This window comes from Syngnathus leptorhynchus, chromosome 14 (assembly GCF_054491065.1).
Source record: "Syngnathus leptorhynchus isolate UIUO chromosome 14, UIUO_Slep, whole genome shotgun sequence".
NCBI classification, from domain to species: Eukaryota; Metazoa; Chordata; class Actinopteri; order Syngnathiformes; family Syngnathidae; genus Syngnathus; species Syngnathus leptorhynchus.
Window position 1 is genome coordinate 2,778,326 of NC_141208.1, and position 22,104 is coordinate 2,800,429.

The 22,104-nt window shown below is 41.3% G+C and overlaps 1 protein-coding gene across 1 annotated transcript in view; it reads left to right on the plus strand.

Moving 5' to 3' along the window:
• The window catches only part of LOC147045956 (neurocan core protein-like), a 40,901-nt gene that overhangs the window by 9,608 nt on the left and 9,189 nt on the right, over window positions 1–22,104 (plus strand). Inside the window, exons 3-13 of the mRNA XM_085930487.1 lie at window positions 4,829–4,925; window positions 15,861–15,940; window positions 17,930–18,133; window positions 18,824–19,006; window positions 19,591–19,765; window positions 19,887–20,014; window positions 20,419–20,703; window positions 21,180–21,305; window positions 21,388–21,468; window positions 21,546–21,694; window positions 21,794–21,968. Coding sequence (XP_085786613.1) covers window positions 15,868–15,940; window positions 17,930–18,133; window positions 18,824–19,006; window positions 19,591–19,765; window positions 19,887–20,014; window positions 20,419–20,703; window positions 21,180–21,305; window positions 21,388–21,468; window positions 21,546–21,694; window positions 21,794–21,968 — 1,579 coding nt within the window. The 5' untranslated portion in view covers window positions 4,829–4,925; window positions 15,861–15,867. The remainder of the gene's footprint in view (window positions 1–4,828; window positions 4,926–15,860; window positions 15,941–17,929; window positions 18,134–18,823; window positions 19,007–19,590; window positions 19,766–19,886; window positions 20,015–20,418; window positions 20,704–21,179; window positions 21,306–21,387; window positions 21,469–21,545; window positions 21,695–21,793; window positions 21,969–22,104) is intronic.

Below are 22,104 nucleotides of genomic sequence, written 5' to 3' on the forward strand. Positions count from 1 at the left end.
TTCTTTTCGTATCAGTTTCAATTTTCTATGTAAATAATACATGCTGTAGTTTCAAGACCTCATAATTTAGGACATTACCTAATGATATTTGGGTATTTTTAAACCAAACTATGTATTTTCATAAAATGGCCCACATTGGTGAAAATCAAAGAAACAAGCACATGGACAAATAAAACGCGACTTGATTGAAGATGCAGTCGACAGGACGAAATAGCGACACCCTTTGGCGAGTAGGCTGAAGTGCACAGTAGAAACTATTTCGCTTGACGAGCCCGAATGTTCTGACCAGTAAATTTGCATTTATGTTGGAAATCTAACGTAGTGATTTTAATGATATAACACATTTCACCAAATTTTAAATGTTGCAAAACAATTGATCGAATGTGATTCAAACGAACTAAAAGATGCAACCTGTGCTGTCAACTGCTCAGACTATATTGTAAAAGCATGCTTTCGTTGATGATGATGAAAATGATTAGGATTATTCATATAACTAATATTATTTATAATAAATGTGCATCTAATGACTTGTATTTTTTAAATGATCACATTCAAAATAAGAAAGTCATAATCCCTTTTACGATATGTGTAACAATAAAATATATATTTTTTCTGATGGAATTGCTTCTGGTAAAACAAAACAAAACAAAACAAAACATGACGTTTCGTGCTTATTAATGGCATTCAAGGTACAAAGTGTTCTTGCTCAAGTAAATGAATTGAAAACGAATTCAACACGCCATACTTAAAAGACGTCATTGCCATTTGGCCAATCAGCAAGTCAAATGTGATTCATTATTATTTATTCGTATTTAAAAAATAAAGATATATTTGGAAACGTGTGGCGAATATGGACTTGGCTGCAATATAGAGTAACTGGGACCAGAGTTGTTATGGTACAGTCATATGTTTTTTGCATGTTTCATGAACACTATTGGAAGAATTCGTGTTCATTTGACACATTTTTAAGATTTAGTCGGTAAGGTTGTTATAATGCTCAAATGTCTGATTTGGACTGTGCGATCAACACTTGTTGAAGACGACGGATGACGTGTGCACAATGTAAAAGGTTGATTCGTCATTTTTTTCCCCACATTTTCCACTGGACAAATTACGTTTTGTTTTATTTATCTCTTGTGTCTTTGGAATTTAAAATAGATTTGCTATTTAAACAGGCTGATGTGATGGCGTTTTATTTGCAGCTACAAAATGTTACTTTAGATTAGGTTTTTATACTCTAGGTTATTTTTGTACTTTTTAAAACACGCAATTCAAAATATAATTTTATAAATATATCTTGTAATACAATTCTTCATATTTATTATATGAAACAAATGACTAGATTCCCTATGGAATAATATGAATAAACATTTCATATTATAATAGACAAATGTAAATGCCAATTTTAGGTATTGTCCATACATTTAAACAAACCACGTGTCCATAAATGTATGCACGAGATACAGGACAGTAACAAAACGAACGAGCATAAGGTTTAACAGATGAGGTACACCTTAAGGAAATCTCTTATAGGTCAATCCTCAAATAATTATAAAACCAAATACAGCTGGCTTGCTGGTATATAATAATAATAATAATCATAATAACAATAATAATAATAATAATAATACAAACATTCTTTGCTTGAGAAAGATTTAGACACAAGCACAAGTTCACAGAGTTCGTTGACATACCCCCCCCACACACACACCTTAAAGAAGCCTAAAAGTAAACTCTCACACAACTATCAAATGATCAAAATGTGTCAAACTAAACCTAATGTTACTGTAATGCGAGTGAGTGTGAAGTTCTTACCCACAGAGTCCACGGCAGGAGTGCGCGTGTGAAAGTGGCGCCGTCCTCGTGCCTTCATTTGAGTCTGCTGGATTTTTATGCAAATGAGCCGTGACACCACCCGGGTGCCCCCTCAGTGAATGCGGGGGCCAACGGGGGCCCGCGTTCCCACGGGCCACATTCCGCCGCTCGCTTAAGTTTAAGCTCAAAGCGGCCACCGCCCATTGGACAGAAGATCAGCCCTAAAAGGCGTGTGGCTGCACCATGGGAGGGAGATGGAAAATTCAGGTCCAGAAAATAAAAACCCTGTTACAGTTTGGCTTTAGCCACAGGTCTTTCTACTCACGCAGGTAAATGGTCGAGTAGAAACAACAGTAGCTAAAGCCAAACAAAGACAGTTTTTTTTTGTTTTTTTTACTATCTGGATCTGGATTTCCCAACCCTGGCTGGTTTGAACGATTTTTCCGATACTTGGTGACATCGATAGCTTGTGCTATTAGATGTCAAAGGTCCAGAAAAGCCTACCAAAACAAGTTGACTTTGGAATGACTTCAGACGCTTGAAATGCAAGCCACCTCTCGTTTAAAAGTGACTGGTGATTTCTGGGCTTTTCAACTGGTTTAATCCAAGGGGCCAACATTATAACCAAGAAGTAACTCGGGGTCCACTGCTTTGGCGGAATATTATTTTATTTTACGCCGAAGAAGGATAGACCTATATAGGCTACTTATTTGCATTTGTATGTCTATTTTGGAAATCTCAGCTACATTTGACATTATTTGGATGGATTAGCTGGAAAAAAAATCAAGTCTAAATTGACTTCAGGATTGAAACAACCACCTTCAAAGTTGAAGTCCATCACACCCCTTGAAACTTTGCCTGGGGAAGGGGGAACCTGCTACACTTGCCAGGAAGACAGAAAAAGTTCACAAAATTAGCTGGAAAAGAGATCAAGTTTAAATAATAAATCAATTTTTAAAACAGACAATTTGGCAGACCACCTGCAATACCGCCACGGACCTCTAAAGGGCCGCGGACCACCGGTTGACAATCCCTGGCTTTTAAAAAAATAAATAAATAATTCTAACTGTAAAGTGTTGTGTGTGTTTTCCCACATACATGACATGCCAGTGACGTGTGTCTAGTCACAGTATAATTAGCTAGCTCGTTCCCAGACGACGGGTCCCACCCACCTCCCTATGTTCCCGTATTTGCACTCCAATAAAATGGTGTCTGGCTGGCTGATCCCACCACCCCCGAGGGATTTGAATCCCTCACTCATGATTTGGTGTTCATGATCACTGGCAACTTTTTTTCATCTCGAGTTGCCCTACTGACTGCTTTGTTGTGTACCTAAAAACATCCAAAAGTTTATTGCACCAATTTTAATTGTTGTCCTATAAAATGATCAATACAAGTAACTCAGCTTCATATTTTCCCCATCATGCCCTGGCACGTTTAACTTGACTTCAGTTCCATTAGTCGACAAAATTCTCCAGTCAAGCCGACCTACTGTTGACCCGTTTTACAAGCTTGTAATGTACTTTCACAAGCTTCTTTTTACAGACGTCCTCAGCCGCTCTTAAAGGCCGGAACATCACCGTAAAACGTCACACTCGCGTTTAAAGCCTAGCACAAAGAGAGCAAAGCCATCAGCGAGCTAGGGAAGCGGCTTATTAAGTCGTGACAAGTAAAAGGGCCGGCCAGGTCAGAGGTTAGACGACCTCGTGAACTCCCCGTGCGAGAAGCCGGAGTGTGCCGCTGACCAACTCGGCTGTTGATGGACTCTCGGGCAGTGCATCGGCTGACCCGAGAGGTCGTTTGCCGGACAGCGGACGGACGTGTCTTTAACTAATCAGAATTGACCAGTTGACCTTTGATGACATTTGGACTCAATGACGTTGGAGGTTCAGACTCGGACCATACAAAGCAATTGAAATGATGGGTGCACAAGTGTGCACACCCTCTCGTAACGAACTTCAGAATTAACTCATGTCATTCAAACCCATTTTAAACTGAACTCCAAGTCTGAAGATTTAAGTCTGACCACTATTCGGAGCTGTCCATTATTTCCTCACCTTGACGAAAACCCAAAACAAAACGTGATGGTAGTTAAAAAAAACGTACAAATATTTTATAGTGTGAGTACTTTTGCCACCTGTTGTCGTTACAAAGTATTCAAGTGTCAAATTGTTTGGCTAGTGGGTCAGCTTTAGTTTGTCTGGGTAGATACTGATGCTCAGGGGGAGCCCCCAAGCCAGCACGCTCATTTTTCATCCATCCTTCTGGACTCCTGACAAGTCTGGGAGAGGGTCTGCCTCCGTGTAAAGGCAGACGAGGCGCCTGACACCTCCGTATAGTGACGTTAATTATGGGCATCTGCTCAAACGACCCAGTCGAGAGGCCTTAGGGGCCTGCTAGGGTCCTTGGCTGTTGTCATAGGGATGGCGGAGAACCGTTGGTGCTTTGGGGGGGCCAGACAGAGACCCCGTTATTCTCTTGAGGGGTGGCCAGACATGACCCCCCCCCACGACTCGCCCCATTTTGATTTGGGTGGGAAAGAGCGAGCGAGCGGCCAGCCAGGAAGAATTGACTTGACGTCATTTTAGGGGCATTATTTTATAGGCAGCAGGCCAAGATCAATGATCTAAACTCTGGTTTCTTATTTATTCTCACACAGCACGCAAGTCAAAATCACTACGTCATGACCTTATTTATTTATTTATTTATTTATTGAAAAATCTCTCATACAGATACTCAAAAAGAAGAGAAATGTATCTGAATTATTTGGATTGTTTCCAATTTAAATGTTTAAAAACCTGAATCGTTTCATGTAATTATCTTAATTTCAACGTTTCATATAATTGTCAAAATAGTAGACTTTTTCAACACGCACGCGTACTCACGCACGCACGCGCACAGGCACGCGCACAGACTCACACCCGCTCCTCTATGCTTATGATAATCACTGTCTGTGTTCTCTAATGCATTGTTGTGTTTTCCCACACTCCCTGTTTGCCGCATCTTTTGTCAGTGGGAGTAAAAGAAGATTGATGAATGGATGAGAGCTTGAGTGCGCAGGAGGGAAGGGCGTTATGAGGAGTCCACTAATGCCCCCTGCTGGACAGACTGTGAGTATTCTCTCCCGAAATTGAAGAAAGAATAAATGAATCCCACATTATTATGACATTCGTTTCCATAGCAAATCAATAGTAAAATGTTCAGAGTATGTGATGTGGAAAAAACGGTACATTTAAAACAATAGAACAAAAAAAATAGAACAAACTTTCAATCAACAATCTAACAATAAACACGTCTCGGCAATTGAAAGCAAAAATGCTTCCTATAATCTGCAATGGTGATTTTCTTCCACAAGATGGAGATATAACGCTTTTATCAAAGCTACCCATGCGTCATCGCACAAGTTCCTCTCGATTTCTTGCAGCTGACCTACAGTCATGCTTGAAATAAGGTTCAATATGTCAGGTAACCTTCATTAATTATTTTATTTGTGATATGAACATAACGATATGTAGCATGTGAGCAGTTGAGTATACTTGACCTTTATTGTCTTTGTTCACAGTTTGTCCTTTATTCTATTCACATTTTTTATATTTGTCTCATCTCATTGCCATATTGGTTGATTAAAAATGTATGCCCAATTACACGAACTGAGGCTGGACTGAGGCTTCATTGAGTCACATGAACGTTTAGTATCAGGAGGCTGCATGAGGCAATGTGAGCGAAACACACTCGGGCCAACTAGGGCGAGTCTCACCTGCAGCAAAAGGACCCGACGGCTCACCTAATTAATTCTTGCCTTCATTATGTTCGGCGATGATAGCATCAGGAAGGAGGACAAGCAGCATGATGTAATTAAACAAAAAGGGAATTCAAGTTTTATTGTGAAAACATTCCAAAATATGGAAAATGAGTTTCAGTCAAGGGTAAAAAAAAAATAACCCAGGTCAGTATACAGAGGTGCATTGTGGGAAATGTTTTGGTCTTGCTAAGGTTACAACTATGTTAAAAATCAGTCATTTCAGACAGGTATGAAACAGTGGAAGGAGACTATTACGTACAATCACTGGCAGCGCTAGAGGGGTGGCCACGGGGGCACTGAACCCCCTGAAATATACTTTCCTCCCCCCCTCATTTTTATACAATGACATTTCCCATCATCCCACAACTCTCTAACACATTCTCATGGCATCCTTTTAACATATTTTCAAACACAGGAAAACAAAATGAACCCATGACATTGAATTCGTCATTATAGCGAAATTGAGTCAATAAAAAAAGCTCAGCGACATGTAGTTTCTGTGGTGATGCTAATTAACATCAAATCTGCGATGTGTGTGTTTGAGGATGGGGGTGACCGTTTGCACAAACGAAACAAATAGCCAAGGGCTTTGACAAAATCTGTTATGTGTTTTTAAATGAGGGTTTTCTTTTTGGAGGGGGGGGGGGGGGGGGTTAGGCAACTGCCATGCATAAAGGATGAAAAGGACCAAGATGGCTGAGTGGAACACCCAAATCACAGATGCTGCACAGGAGCTCATTAGACACACACACACACACACACACACACACACACACACACACACACACACACACACACACACACACACACACACACACACACACACACACACACACACACACACACACACACACACACACACACACATGGATATGCTCAGCCACACATGACCTGAATTATAAGCACCAAGGTAAATCAGTTCATAATTGGGCATGACAAAAAGTGTGCGGGTGAGGAACTGTTGTCTGTTATTTTGCAAAAACGAATTTGGCTTTGGGGCTTGACCCATTTTCAGTGAGGTTCACTTCTGGGCCATTTGGGCAGGTTTTGCACTGTCTGACTTTTTTGGAAATGTCGCATTTTAAGTATTGACAGGTTTGCCGCTGTTGAATTCTGTTTTGTGAACAAGGCAAAGTTTTCATCTGACCAAAATGTTGACAGTCCTTTCGGGCTCGAAATGGAAAAATTGCAAAAAGGTAGTCCTGAGCCTTAAAGTCGCTAAAGCTCTGTAGCTGTCAGATGTCATGTCATTAAACCAACACTTGGAGGCTACAAAGAGAATGAACAAACCTTTTGCAATTTCAACATCTTCAGCAAATCTGTGGCTTTGGAATTTTGTTTTTGTTTGTTCTCTAGTAATTAGGGATCAATTTGATATGGCGACAAGAGGAAAATGGAAAGTAGATAAAAGCTCATTTAAGTCAGATATGCTGCTGCACATCAATAGATATAACCAGGGTTGCTAGCATGAGTCGTTAGCATGGCTCCCTCTAGTGTTATGTTAAACTACTACTGCCTAAGCACCGTTCAGTTGTGTTTAACTTTAGATAGTACAAGACGAAAACCAAACCATAAAACAGATCATTAACTATGGTGTAAATAATTATAAAATTAGAAGTGAGTAGGCCATTTTCATATGGAGCAAATATGCTACATTAGAGGTGCATAGACCATTAAATAATGAAAATTATTTCCAAGCGGGCCTAATGTGGACTAATGCCACGGTTATTCGCAGCGAAACTAATGGGATATTAGAGTCCTTCTGGGCAAATACATTTTTAATAATTTTATTATTCATTTATCAGTTGGCTACCTTAGCGTGACTGCCCAATGGTGACAAAAAAAATAATCAGAGATGCAAATAAATATCTCCAAATTTACTTTTCTTAATAAAAATAGTAATTATATTCATTTTGTAATATATACCATATTAATGTATTTAAAAATATTTATCAATTAGCTGACTGATGACATTACTGGTGGGTGGTTAGCATCAGCTCCCAACACGTCTCCCACACTTCCTCCATTACTGGTCGGCCCACTCTGTCTCCCAGACAAAATCCATTTTATGTGGTTAACTTACTAGCTTGTTTGATCTCCTCACATTAACAACAGCACCAGTAAAATCAAACAGTGCAGCATGAGACTTTCCGGCCAATAACAAGCACGCACAGGCGCTCGAGACACCAAGATAGAGAATTTATGATGCTACAAAAAGCATCATGATGCTCTTTGTTCTCGCCGTGGACACCGTGTCTTTCTTGGCAGATGATGGAGCAGTTTACCGTGTCATAATCCCGTTCCTCTCATGTCTTGCGTTTGGGCGGCTGCTCCCCTGGTGGAAAGTGATTGACATTTCTAAAAAGTCACAGTGCTTCAAAAATAAGACAAGTCTCCTTCCTGTGTGTGTGTGCGTGTGAACATGTGTGGTGCTCATTGAGGACATCAACTGTGATGACATTTTTGGGGGGTTTAAAGAAGTTGAAAAATCATTTCAATTGAAATGAAGCTATTTGGGTCCCATTTATTTGAATGCCTGACAGAATTGTGACACTTTTTTCAGATTCCTAGGAAATGTTTTGACAGTAGAAACTAATATGCTCCAACTATTTTGACTTGCAGCATAATGTGGTCTCTTTTTTGGGAAAAGGAAAAAAAATTCTTATGTGAAATATTCATATATTGTGTTCTTTAGAACAGTTCTTCGTGAACAGAGCTTATGTTATGATATTTGAGTTGAACCAAACTTGGGGATGACTCGACTTTGACTGAAATTCATATTTTCACATTTGAATTTGAGCACATTTACCTTTGTAGGAAAGACAGCAAGAAAGAATAGCAAAAAGAGGTTTAGTTTCATCCACGCCAACCTGGCAACCTTGTCAGCATCACATGTTGGTGTGAAGTGGTTCAACACATTATATCTGAAAGGCAAATTTGTTCCGAAATGGAAGCACCTTTCCAAAAATGGATTGTGTTCAACCTTCTGTATTAACGAGAAAAACGCTATGCGGTTTGGTCTGCACAATGCATTTTAATGAGGTCTTCCAATTTGGACACCAAATTATCTTCAAGTGGGGCAATTACCTGCAGCTCTTTTTTTCTCTCTCTTTTTTTTTTTGTAGTGCACATCTCAGCTATCAGTGGCACTATTAGGACTCTAAAAACCTGCCTCCATGACATGAGGGGAGATGCATTATTTAAAAGCATGCCGAGCACCTAGCAACAGCCTGCAGATTAACGCTGAAGCAAATAACACACTTTGCAACTTTTTTATTTTTTATCGCATTTTCTGTTCACATTATGTTGAATATTTTACTGCGTTTCTTTATGTATTAGTTTACATGGTGCTTTTTGGGCTAATTCAATATGATTAAAAAAAAAGAAGAGTTTTTGTAAAGTGTAATCACTGTTGGGACAAGCCGAAAGTGATTCTTTCTGTAACCTGCAAAGCAGACTCTCACTCGGCAGGATGTGATGCCATTTTTTTTTTCATATGATCGGACATAGATTTGAATGTTTTGGTGTTATTTTGGTGTTCCAACTTGTCACTCACAGGAGGAGAGAGAGAGGGAGCATCAGGAGGATGTGATGAGGTTAAGCTGGTGGTCAGACTGACATTCTAATTTAATTCACAGACAGTGGCTCAACCTTTAAAGGTTTATATCGGATTATGGTCATATAAAGACACCCCCCCCCCTTTTTTTTTTTTTTTTCCACAACCAGCCACCCTCCCCCTTCCACCTACACCGCCACCCTCTCTCTTTGAATGGGGGCGCTGGAGCCGTCTGTCTGCCTGTCTCTGTCTGCCTGCCTGCTTGCTTGCTTGCCTGTCAACCGTCTTTGTTTCAAACTGATCTAGCTTCTCTGTGGAACACCCAAAGGTGGCCAACCAGCTCGCAGCCATCACGCCCCCCTTGGGGAGCCAGAAGATGAAGCGCCCATCATCGGCCACTCGCTGAAGTCAGGCTTACCGCAAAGTGCCGCAAAGTGCTGCTTCACGCCCGCTCCGTCGAGCTGCACCTGCAAAAGCTTTTTTTCCCCCCCTTCCTTTCCCTTCTTCTTCTTCTTCTGCCCCCCCACACGCACATTCCAGCGGATTGCATCTGTGCTTTGTCCCCTTGAGGTGAGTGTGAAAACGGCCGTTATTCCTGGTGGAATTTACCGTTCCACGCGTCGTGGATCATTGAGAAGCATTTAAGTGTGAGTTGCATGGTAAAAATAAAAGGTGAACAATTAGCTGCTGCACGTGTGCTCTTGCATAAATGGAATAATATCACTCGCAACAAAGTAATGGCTTCGATGAGAGTAAATCAGTGATCCGTGTTTTTTAAATTATTTACAATGCAAAGATTTTTGTTAATACTAAGTGGAATTTACGATTGATGTAACGGTATGCATAAAACATCAACTCTTGTAAGAGTGCGCGCGTGCGTGTGTGTGCGCGTTCGTGTGCGGTTCTAGATTTTAATTTGAACAAGTTTTGTATGGGCAATCCTCTTTGAATCAGATGGTTGGAGTGATGCGATGAACAGATGTTAGTGAAGTGTATTGTGTTGTGATGAAGTCTTGTGTCACCTGCACATGACATCTAAGGAGGCTTTACAACCTGCGTGCCCATTGGGCGGCGCTTTCCAACCTTCATGGATCACGGCATGACATCAAATAAAAATATGATAATAAGCAATATCAGTGAACAAATGCATTTTTAGTGGATTGTTTGATTTTTATTGCACATTATTTGTTGCTTTTGTGCTCAGGCCAAAGCCATGTCTAACATATGACATCTGCTTTGGCACCATCTAGTGGCGTAAAACTAAATGTAGAAAACATTCATTTTGTCCTATATTGGGGTTTTAGGCGACAGAAAATTGGTTTAATGGACCACCTCTTCAACCTAATCTTCTGTTAAATGGAGGTACCAAAAAAATGGGCTACTATTTTGAACTTTTACCTGAAATTCAATGCGTAGCATCTCAAACTAACTTCTGTGAATATATGGAAACTCCAAATACAAAATAAAAGTCATGTGTAGGAGTAATTTGGGTGACCTTGACAAATGAGCCGCATTGTGTGACAATCCGAGAGTCCCTTGTTCTCTTCCTCGTTCCCTTGGAGGAGAAACCCCCCCCCCCCCCCCCCCCCCTTTCCTTGGCTTTGTTAGTGCACCCACAACCAGCTTGGTGTCAGTGCCATAAAGCAGGACGAGGTTAACAAGGCAGGCGCATGTACTGGAGCAGGAGGAGGTGAGGCGATTGTGTGTGTATGTGTGTATGTGTGTGTTTGTTGGTGAAGAGAAGAATAGTGAAGAAGAGTGGCGCTAAAAGCTGCTAGTTTACACCATGCATTTTTCATTCAGTGCATGTGTGTGTGTGGAGCTGAGTGCACTCACTAGTGGGCAGGATGCACGATACACTAGAAAAGGGTTCTGAAATAGTTTCTGAATGTCCCATTACTTTGTACAGTACATTATTGTGTCATGGGTGAAACACAGCAGACGGGAAATCGCAGTGCACACATATTCAATTTAACTAGTTCACCGCTAGCTGTTTTGAAAATAGACTTGCCAGTGGTGCATTATGACTAACACCCAAATAATATTGGGTTGTGTAACAGACTCTGTTCTTTTGCCAGAAAAAAAAGTTTCTTTTTAGCTTTTACCATTTTTGTATAGAACATGAATCTCCGGTTTCTGACTGAAAAGCAGAGAAAATACTTTTTGTGAAAGGAACAGTGTCAAACAGAACTTTACATAAAGAACATTTGAGCTGCAATGAACAATCAAAATGAATGTATAAATATTTTCAGAAGTCCACCTCAAATCATGTTAGCGGAGGAATCACGTTAGCGGATTGGTGTAGCCGAGCCGTCAATCATCTTCGCTTGGTAACCATTACCGGCTTCAAACCGCTGGTCAGGCCACTGGTTCCAAACGTGGATAAGACAACACAAAGGAAACGTCACTCTCTTTGTCTTCCCCGTAAAAGCAAGTAGCCTCATTTTTTACTAAGTTTTATCAATGTGTTCTGTTTCGTGTTATATTCTGCTGTCACAGTTGAATGCTTTTCTTTTTTTTTTGTTTTGTCTTCCACCATCACACTGCCTGAAACATCTCCTCTCAGCACTTTCTGTTCTTGTCTTTGCTGAATGTGTGAATGTGAAACACACCTGAAGGACAATGCTTTGTTTCACTCTGCTCGGCGCAGTCAATGTTCCACCAGCGTAGCACATCCTAAAGTCAAACAAATGGTGAATCAAAACCAATCAGTGTGTTGCTGTCTTTTTGTCTGTTTCACTTGTTTTCTTTCCTTTCTCTGTGTTTCCCCGGGGATGCTATAAAGGGTGTTTGTGTTTGTGCAGAGCCTTGCATTTAATGATAAATAAAAAAAAATGATAGGATGGACTCGCACACCTGATGTCAAAAGTGGCTTTGTCACCTCTGACCTTTCACCTTTGTTCTTTGCAGCTTTGGGGCTCAGCTGTTTTTGTGAGCACATTTAGCGATCCCAAACTGAATGATTTTAACCTTTGACCCTGCCGCTCAAACACATCTCAAGTTCAACCTTAAACAAGCTTGTTCCAAAAATTGGATTTCTAATGTAATTTGCCAGAAAATTATATTTACATAGATTAAATATATAATAGAATGTATACGACATATAATATATATTTACATAAAATGAAAGTATTTTAAACTAAAAAAAGTATCTTAATGCTAAGCACATAATATGAAAAGACACTGATGTGCATGAGCATTGATGTTAAAATAGCTTAATGCTAGCATATAAGGCAAAACACCAAAGAGAGGCTAATGAAAATTAGCCTAGATCTTACAGTCATTATAAACAGCTGCTACTTTACGATACAGAGCAGCCAAACGTACAAACAAAGCTCACGAGGATCATTTTTTTTCTTCTTTGTAGGAACGACAACACTTGTAAAGCGATAAAAGGGATAGTGAATAATGATGTAGTGGGGGAATACGACTTGAGTGACATTTGAGATGAGAATGGCCAGATAAAAAAATCTTAATGTGTCTTCAGCCAGATGGTTGTCATAAGAGCTGTCAATCTTTGTCAGGTGTCGTGTCACAAAAAAAATCTTGAGAGCCTTAAGGATAATAGTTGCATTTCTTCTTTCAAATAGTGCTTAATTGTACCACTTTAAATGTGACAGAGGACAGTCTGGACTTCAAAAACCTTCCATGGGCTTGTTTTTATGTGAAGAACACAGTTGATGAGTCATTAGTTGTTTTTTGCGTGTCCACGTTGGTGTGTACGTGACAGAATAATGAATGTACACAAGAGATTAATAGTCTGAGTCATCCAAGTTCACTGCTGTCTCTGTGATTGTGAAGAATGTTTTTATTGCTTTAAGAATATTACATCTTTCCTCTCCCTGGAAACGATTGCTCCTGTTTACCACTTTTGCGTCACTCATCGAACTCTGGCGCCATTCCCATAGAATATCATTTGAAATTTTCAAGTCAAGACGGACCACTCGGAACAGCTTTTATTTCCAGCGGCTTTGTGAACCGGCTTTCTTTGCGAGGATGTGACGAGGGCGTTGAAATGACCTTCCTTTCATTTGTCTTCATCTTCTCCTCGCTCCGATGCCGCTCCCTACTTTAGTCTGTCACTCATCGGGAACTGTCAGAACTTAAAGAGTTTGCTGAGACATAATGAGGGAAAAGGGGAGGCGGGGTGGAGAGATTTGTTCACTCATGAAGTAGTGAGATACGAGACTTTGAATTTGACTCCAACACAATTCATGCAAATAATGCAAACCTTTTTGAAAATCCTTTCCAAATGCTCTCACACTTGGAAAATAAAAGTCACAGGTGTCTCAACAGCACCGCGGCGGTCGACATCTGTGAAGCGTACGAAAATTATTGGCTTGAGCAAACTTGCGTTGAAATTTAACACACACGCCAGCTGCCATAATGCGTGCGTGTGAGTCTAAGTGGACGTTTGCACGTGAATGCAGAAATCAGTGACCTATCATGCGCCTCGTCTGCTAGACCATGTGATGCTTGAGTAGGAAAATGCGCCATGACCACAGGGAGGAAATTGGGAGCAAACATGGCCTGGTTTAGTACATGATGGCTTCAAAGTAACTGTCTAATTGCTTCATGATCCATATTGTAGAAAGAAAGAAAGAAAGAAAGAAAGAAAGAAAGAAAGAAAGAAAGAAAGAAAGAAAGAAAGAAAGAAAGAAAGAAAGAAAGAAAACATCTCTTGGTGTGTATTTAAAACAACCGTTCAAAAGTTTGGGGTCACTTCGAAATGTCCTTATTTTTCAAATAAAATTGCAATATTTATTTTTTCAATGACTATTCTCGCTGCAAACGTCTGTTTTTTTTAACGCAATATTTCCAGCAACCATTCCTCCAATGTTCTAATGGTCCTTGAAAACCCTTGAAAACCCTTGTGCAATTACGTTAAATTGTCTGGATGATCCCAAACTTTTAAACAGCAGTGTACTATTAGCATTAAGCTGTTTAGCTTAATGCTAACTTTAGCTGTTAGCATTAAGCTGTTTAGCTTAACGCGGACATGTTTAGCATTAAGCTCAACAGCTTAATGCTAACAGCTAAAGGCATTAGAGACACGGCAGTAACGAGATTCACCCGTGATGTTCTTGTTGGTATGCTGCCTTGGTGGTGCTCTGGATGTTGTAAACCCCCCCCCCCACCGGTAAACTTCTGAATGGATTCTGTCTACGGGCGCACCGAGTGGTGTCCATTCACATGTCCGCGGTCTGAATTGTAACGGCGGGGATCGGCCTTGGCGGGGCGAGGTTCTCGGATTCAAAGCTTTGTATTCGTCTGAGCGTGGGCAAACGTCTGAGGGTTCTGACCCTATCCAAAGCTTTACAAAGCACCACCCAGCGAGCGTAACCCACGGTTCAGATCTCCAACGCGCAAAGAGTCCAGCAGCTCGCGACCCCAATCTGTCAGTGGCCGTCACCAGGTCCAAATCCACCTTTCACCAGTATTAAAGTGTGTGCCACAACGGGGGTCTAACCCACAGCAGAACTTCCTTTTCAAGAGTCCCGCTTTGTTTCCATTAAAAATCACTCACACGGTTCTTGTTCGGTGCCACGTGGTTTCGTGGGGTGTCACGGGGGGGTGATATACTATCTCCAGGGAATGTTTTTCTTTCGCCTCACACGCTCCAATTTGAGATGGTTTTAGCGAGACTTCACATGGTCGGAAAGGCTGACATCGTTGTGTTCATTTATTGCCGGTTGAATCGGTGTTGCGTAATCCTCTTTCAGAGCATTGGGGGAGATGCACTTGGAATGAGTTGCAGTTTCCTTGGTGAAGCTGAGTAGGCCTTAACGAATGACTTGATGGAACTGAAATGGAGATGCAGAACCTCCGTTCATCTCGCCATCAATTTCCTATAATGATGCTCTTTATTAGGGTCACTGGGTGCTAGCCGCCCACGCCGAACATGTCAAGATAATTCCTGCAGGATCCTCGTTTGTTTTGTTCTCCTTTAACTCTGGGAAAAAAATTGTGCATGATAAAGCAATGCTGTTTCTTCTTCAAATAAATTCCTCTTCATCTTTAGTTCAGAGAAGCTTCGGGCCACCATTCAAATCCTCTGATACACTCAGTAGATTAGTTTGAATGTGTTTCTGATCTGGAATCTTCTCCAATTTTTGAGGAAGACCACTGGTTGGCTAAATCTTTTTCTGCTCCACTGGGAGGACGTCAGATGGCCTTTTGCCAAACTGGATGGGGTTGGCTAATGTCGGCTTGATGAGCTTTCATGCCGGTGAAGCTTTTCCTTAGGGACGAAATAATGGACAGATTAAATGCATACTGGCTGGCGCATGGTGGTTCAAGGTCACCTTGTCTTCAAATCTAACCTGGCATTCACACAAAAGGTCTAAAGGCAACTAATTGCTCCGGATGCAGAGTTCCAGTGAACCGTGACTGCTTTAAGTGGCGTTTGGTTTTGTTCTTATTACATTATCTGGCATTAGCCCCGCCCCCCCCCCAGGATGAGGTACACTCGATTAACTTTTTTAGTGATCTGTCAGCCATTATAGAGAATTTAGTCTGTTAATATACTGATATTCAGATGATGTCTAGTTGTTGGGTTGTGGTAAAGAGTTGATGACAGGCAATACCCCAAATGAATTATTATTTTGGAACAATAATTCAAATTCGGACCCCCTAATGAGTGTTTGTTTCAAATTTTAACCTTGTTGTTTTCTGTCATCCGCCCAGGTCCAAGATGGCGCTTCCTCGGCACGCGGCCGGGCGACGCATCTTCTTGACTCTCTTCTTGCTGCACTGTTTCGGCTTGGGTGAGTTCTCTTAAGTTAACGTAAATTCCGATCTCACGCAAGATTTGACGGTCACATATTAGTCCAGCCAATAATGGTCACATTGACGCTAGGAGAGTCATACTCACAGCAATCGCCGGCATTTCAGGACATTACCATTTTTAAGAGTGACTTTTTCCAGCAATATATGCAGAAACTTCATGCAAATTCACTTTTCAGCATTCACCATCTTTGTTCTCTCCAGCAAGCGGGAAGGAAGTCCAACACGTTATTAGACAAAGGTTAGAACAAGGACACCTTAGTGAGGACATGAGGGAGTTATAAAATCTTCCGTTATGGAGGAAATGGAAAATCAGATTTCCATGCATTGCCGTCTTTCAAGGTGCAGCCGGATTGGGATTCACAGACACATCTGTTTCTTCATTATTATTTTTATCCTATTGTGGCAGACATATAATCTCAATGTTGTAAGTGAGAGTTGACACGCTGGGAATGTTTGTCGACATACTCTGCGGGAGTCAGCTGGAACGTCTCCAGAAGCATTTATGCAATTTACTTCCGCCATCTGTTCATTTGCGACGCTGCGTGAAATTTATAGTTATGAACAACAAAATTTTGTCCAATTAAAGATGTCAAGGAATCCCAGATGTGTCAGAAAGTTTACGGGGAGAATGTAAAGTAAAAATTAAGATGAGGGAAAAAAATTCTATTTAGCGCTGTGCAATCTTTTAGTAATTAATACTAACAATAATAATATATATATTAATATATAGTATTAATAAGTCATTAAATTCTGTGCTGTACATTATTTTAGTGATTAATAATAATAATAATAATAATTTCTTTTTGTAATAGTTGATTTTCGTTTCTTGACTTTTGGGTAATTAATAATAATAATAATAGTAATAATAATAATAATAATAATAATAATTTCTTTTTGTTGACTTTTGGGTTGAATTTTAACTGCCGTCCTCTGAGCCAGCTTGGCTCAAAACGTCCCATCCCCACCTCTTAGAGAGCTGACAAGTCTGCTAAAGACAGCGAGTGTCCCTTGAAGTCACTTCCAGAACTCTTTCCCTCACCTTATTTGAACAATTCCATCTGTCACTTGCATGCCTGTGAGTACACTTGGCAGCCAAAGCCCCTCCATTTCCATCATTCAATTTACAACCAGCTCTCTTTGTCTGGTCCTAGCTCCCCGTCTTTGTCCGCCAGGCTCCCGATCTCATTCCGCCTCACGTTCTCGCTCTCGGCCTGCGTGGTTCTTGTGTGATTACATCTGATTTGAGCGGCGGGCCGCGGGGGCTCTCCTGAGCTCGCCGAAATGATCTCGGGGGGGGGCTTCGGCGTGTGAAAGATGTCCAATCTAAATGCAGATGGAAATATCCTCCGGGGATTTTCATCCACTGTTTATATGATTCCAAAAAGACCTTTTGTTTATTTGTGTATTTATTTCTACACACGCTGTTTTGCATGGGCTGGCAATTTGGTCGTTATCTCGCAAGGTATGCGCTCACACCAGATGAAAGACAACAAATAGGTTTGATGTTACCATTGGATGTTGTTTGCCTTTTTTTCAGGTGATGCTGTTGTCATGGCGACAATATTTTTAACTCGCAGAGCCACAAAGTGCGCCCCGGGTGATCTTTAAACATCATTTTTATGTGAATACAATGAGAGTAAACAAATAGACAAAAGGAGCGAGCAGAATGAAGATCACTTTAGCGTGCGCTTTGCATTTCCGTAATGAGCATCGAGCTCCTTCTCTGGAATGATGACAGAGGTTGTGTGAACGTTACTAATGAATCCCCAATGTCTGATCAGCAGACAAATTAGTTTAAAGCCAGAGCTGACCCTCATTTATTTTTCTCTTCTACTACAGTGCACAGAGCATTGATCAATGACACGCTGAAATGCTTTAATCAAAAAGTATTGACGCGATGGGCTCGGATGGATGTAGAACATCACTTCCGGATCTCCATGATGGTTGTTTTACAATACTCTCTGCAGGTGCATCCTCCTCCATAGTTAACATGCGGAGGGTTAGCCATCCGACTGTACAACGGCCGCTAGCAGGTGAAGCCGTGCTCCCCTGCGTCTTCACTCTGCCGGGCGGATCGTCGGCACACAGCGTCCGCCTCCTGTGGACTCTCGTCAGGCTTCCTGCGGGTGGACAAGACTCCCCTCTGGAGCAGGTTGTGCTGTCAGCTGAAGGTAATACCAAAAAAAAAAAAAAGACTTCACAGTTACAAAACACTCACGGGGATCGAATCTTGGATCTGTGTGGAATTGGCAAACATGCATGATGGGATCAAAAAAAATTGTATGTCATTGTGTGTCTAGTCCAAATTTGTACCAAATTCAGGCTGGGATTGTCTCCAGCCATATTTCTTTTATTATACTTGTTATAATCCATCAAAGAAAAATTGGGGAACAAATGTATCGACTTTACAAAATATGGACAAAAGTATTGGGACAACTGTCCATTATAAGATATGGACAAAAATGATCAATTTTGGATACATTTATTGGGTAATTCTCTGTTACATGATATGGACAAAAGTATTGGGACGACTGTCAATTACTAGAGGAAAAAAAATGCAGCAATAGCCATTTTGCATTATCTTTGCTTTTATCCTAGTTCATCAAAATTGCCTCTGCCTGCCTCAAATTGACCTTGCTTTGCAGGCACGTGAAAAAGTCCGCATACAAACGAGGTGTGTGTGTGTCGCAATACTATTTAGCATGTGCTACTCAGCTCGAGATCTTCTGTGAGAATGTGATTGAGCAAAAGACTTTGCTTTGTCCTTTTCTAAAAGCTGAATGAAGATGTCAGTGGCTTTGGCTCATGTCGGATGGATGTCTGTCTGTCCGTCTGTCCATCTGTCTGTGTCTTTGCCAAAGGTGACGTAATCAAGGTGAATAAGGCTTTCAGCGGCCGTGTCAAGCTGCCAGGATACGCTGGCAGTCCCCTCAACGCTACCATGGAGATCTCCAGTCTGCGTACCAACGACTCAGGCACTTACCACTGTCAGGTTGTCATGGGCAACGACTACGAGAGAGATGCCGTGCCTCTGGTGGTCTATGGTAAGCTCAGCGGCGGGCTTCATGACACAAAAACACACACAACAAAGGCTTTTATTTTCTTTGTTGGGATGTATTTTTTATATATATGCTAATTATATATGCTAATGTTGATTCGCTGATTTGATTTTAGTTAGTGATGGCAAGAAACCAAGCACAAATATTTCCCAATTGAAAAATCTTTACCATTTGACAGTCAAGATTTCACTTTTGATTTTTATTGAAGTAATTTTTTTTTTAATCACAGTTGTTTTTACACAAGTAGAGTACTGCTTAAACACTTTTGCCACTTCTGATTAATTAAGCATTAATAACATTAATTAAATCAGCAAATCAGTCACATGACAATGACTGGCTTGATGAATGAACTGTGGGGCTCTGTGCTGCTCAATTTCCACCTGAGTCATTGTGTAATTGTTTTTTAATGAAGGCATTTGGGCTGAATATCAATGACGTCCTATCAGGTTATTCATCTGCGAAATTCTTGCAGAGCTTTCATGTTCTTCAAGGCAATAACAAACTTGTGTGTGGGGTTCTTTTTTTTCCTGTTATAAGAGAACAACTAACCCGTGTTTGCATTTGGGCAGGTGTGGTGTTTCATTACCAGGCTCCCAGCGCTCGATACGCCCTCTCCTTCGCAGACGCCCAACGAGCCTGCCAAGAGAACTCGGCTCAGATGGCCACATCGGCCCAGATGTGGGCCGCCTATTACGACGGCTTCGCCAGCTGTGCGGCCGGCTGGCTGGACGATCAGACTGTCCGGTGAGGAGAGAAGAAATGATCTGTTGCTTAGCTGATATGCTCCTTCTGAAAAAAAAAATACTTTGCTTTATTATTATACATCAATACAATCTTCTTCAAAGGTGTTTCCATGTCTTTGCAGATATTCTGTCCAGTCAACTGAGCTGGACTGCTCTGGACATAAGGAGTACTCTGCTGGAGTGAGGAATTATGGGAAAAGGGACCCCAAAGAGTGGTTTGATGTCTACTGTTTTGCAAAAGAATTAGATGGTAGGACACAAACATATACACATACAAAGCACGTGGGAGTGATCAAATGATGTTTTTAATTATTTTAAGTTTTATATGCTCAATATTGTGCTACTGGAACATATCCTCCATAATAAACAAGATTTTATTGTATGGAGATAAAAGTGGTCATAATCTGCAAAATTCTGAAGCACACAGCTGCAGTGGTGACGTTCAAAGTGTTTTTTATTTTTAGTCAATACACGCCACCCTTGCTGTCGAACGTGCCACTAAAAATAGTCGGCTATTTCTGCCTCCCGATTGGTAAAACAAATATAAGACGTGTTTTTTTTTTGTTCCTTCGTGTCGAACCTTTGAGAATGCAGCTATGGTATGAGCTCCTACCTAGTGTTTATCTGTCCTCCCATTTTATTCTCCGCCTGCAGGCGAGGTCTTTCACGCCTCAGTTCCTGGCAGGTTGTCGCTGTCTTCAGCCTCAGACCGCTGCGTGTCCCTCGGGGGCCAGCTGGCTACAGTGGGCCAGCTTTATCTGGCCTGGAAGGCCGGCCTGGACAGCTGCGCCCCGGGTTGGCTCTCAGATGGGAGCGTTCACTACCCGGTCAACCTCCCTCACCCAGACTGCGGAGGGAACAAACCAGGAGTCCACACTGTCACGTCGAACAACACGAGTGACAACGCCACAGCGTTGTATGACGCATACTGCTACAGAGGTGATCATTTGATTTATTGGAAAGGTTTCTCACAGCAGTGCACACAAACGGTGGAGCAACACATGTAGATGCATAATAAAGCAAGACTCACAGGTGTATATTCTTTATCCTCTCCAATGAGCATTTCTATTCATTTCAAATGGGGAAATATGATTTGCGATATAAGTCATATTTGTTGAATGAATGGAAATAGTCATTAGTTGATGTTCTCTAGGCAGATAAATACTGAGAAACATTTTGACTCGACAGTTGGGCGTGAAAGCTGTCGAAGCCTCCAATTTGCTCTGTAATAACAATGACCGACCATGCCATGGCTAGTGTTGTAGCCATGGCAACAGTCATTCCTGAGCTTTATCTTCACACTGTCGCACAGCTGTGAAAAAAAACTGGATTGACACGAGATTTTCTTTTTGTATCCTTCACATTGGCTGAAACCCTTACAGCAAGTCGTTTTTTCCTTATCTTTGTTTTTGTAGGTAAAGTGGAGAGCACTGACACCATCTCGCAGATCTACACCTCGCTGTGGAAGCCCTGGAGCTACCTTACAGACTCGAGTGCTGCGTCTTCAGGAACCGAAAGCCCACCCACCATTAATGCTAAAGGTTTGTCTCAGATCATTTTAAGATATATATATTTTTTTACACACGTTTTTGGACAAAATGTGAATGACTTTTGCTACCACAGGTGATAATGACCATTCTCCATCCAACTGGACGGGACTGGTGGACCTCGAGGAGGACGAGTCCCTTCTCAGCGCCAACGCATGTGAGTCTAGTTGATGACATCTTTACTCGCTTCGATGTCCAAACCAGAAGAATAAATACCAACTGTACCTGTCCCAGCCTCAGACCCCTGGTCCTCAGAATCCTCCGACTCGTATGTGAGCCTTGAGAAATTTCCGGGTCAAAGCATCGACTGGGGAGAACCATTTGAGCCCGACTCACCTGAATTTCTCCGGCCTCCTGCCGTTCCGACACCCGCTGAGAAGAAGGTTGGTTTTTTTTTGTTGCCTTGTAATGTTTGCTTAAGTGTGGAATTGTTGAAACCTTCATGAAATTTAAGTTCATCTGTCAATTTGAAATCATTTCAGCTCATCTCTGGGATTGTCGACTCTTTTTGGAAGCCTTGGAACTACCTAGTAGGGACCGGTGGCGGTGTTAGTCAAGAAACGACTGGAACTCCCAAGGAAAGTACAGATGAAGAAAATATGAAGAAAAAGCACAAGAAGGAGGATGGAAGGAATTTAGCCACGACAACATCACCAGGTGTTTGACTCTTCTAGTTTGTTTTTATGCCGTCGTGCAATCAAGTCATATGTATTCAAAGCACATTAACTGTAATAATATCATGAGCGTAAAGACGTGGAATTACAAAAACAGCCATTAATAATTCAGAACTGAG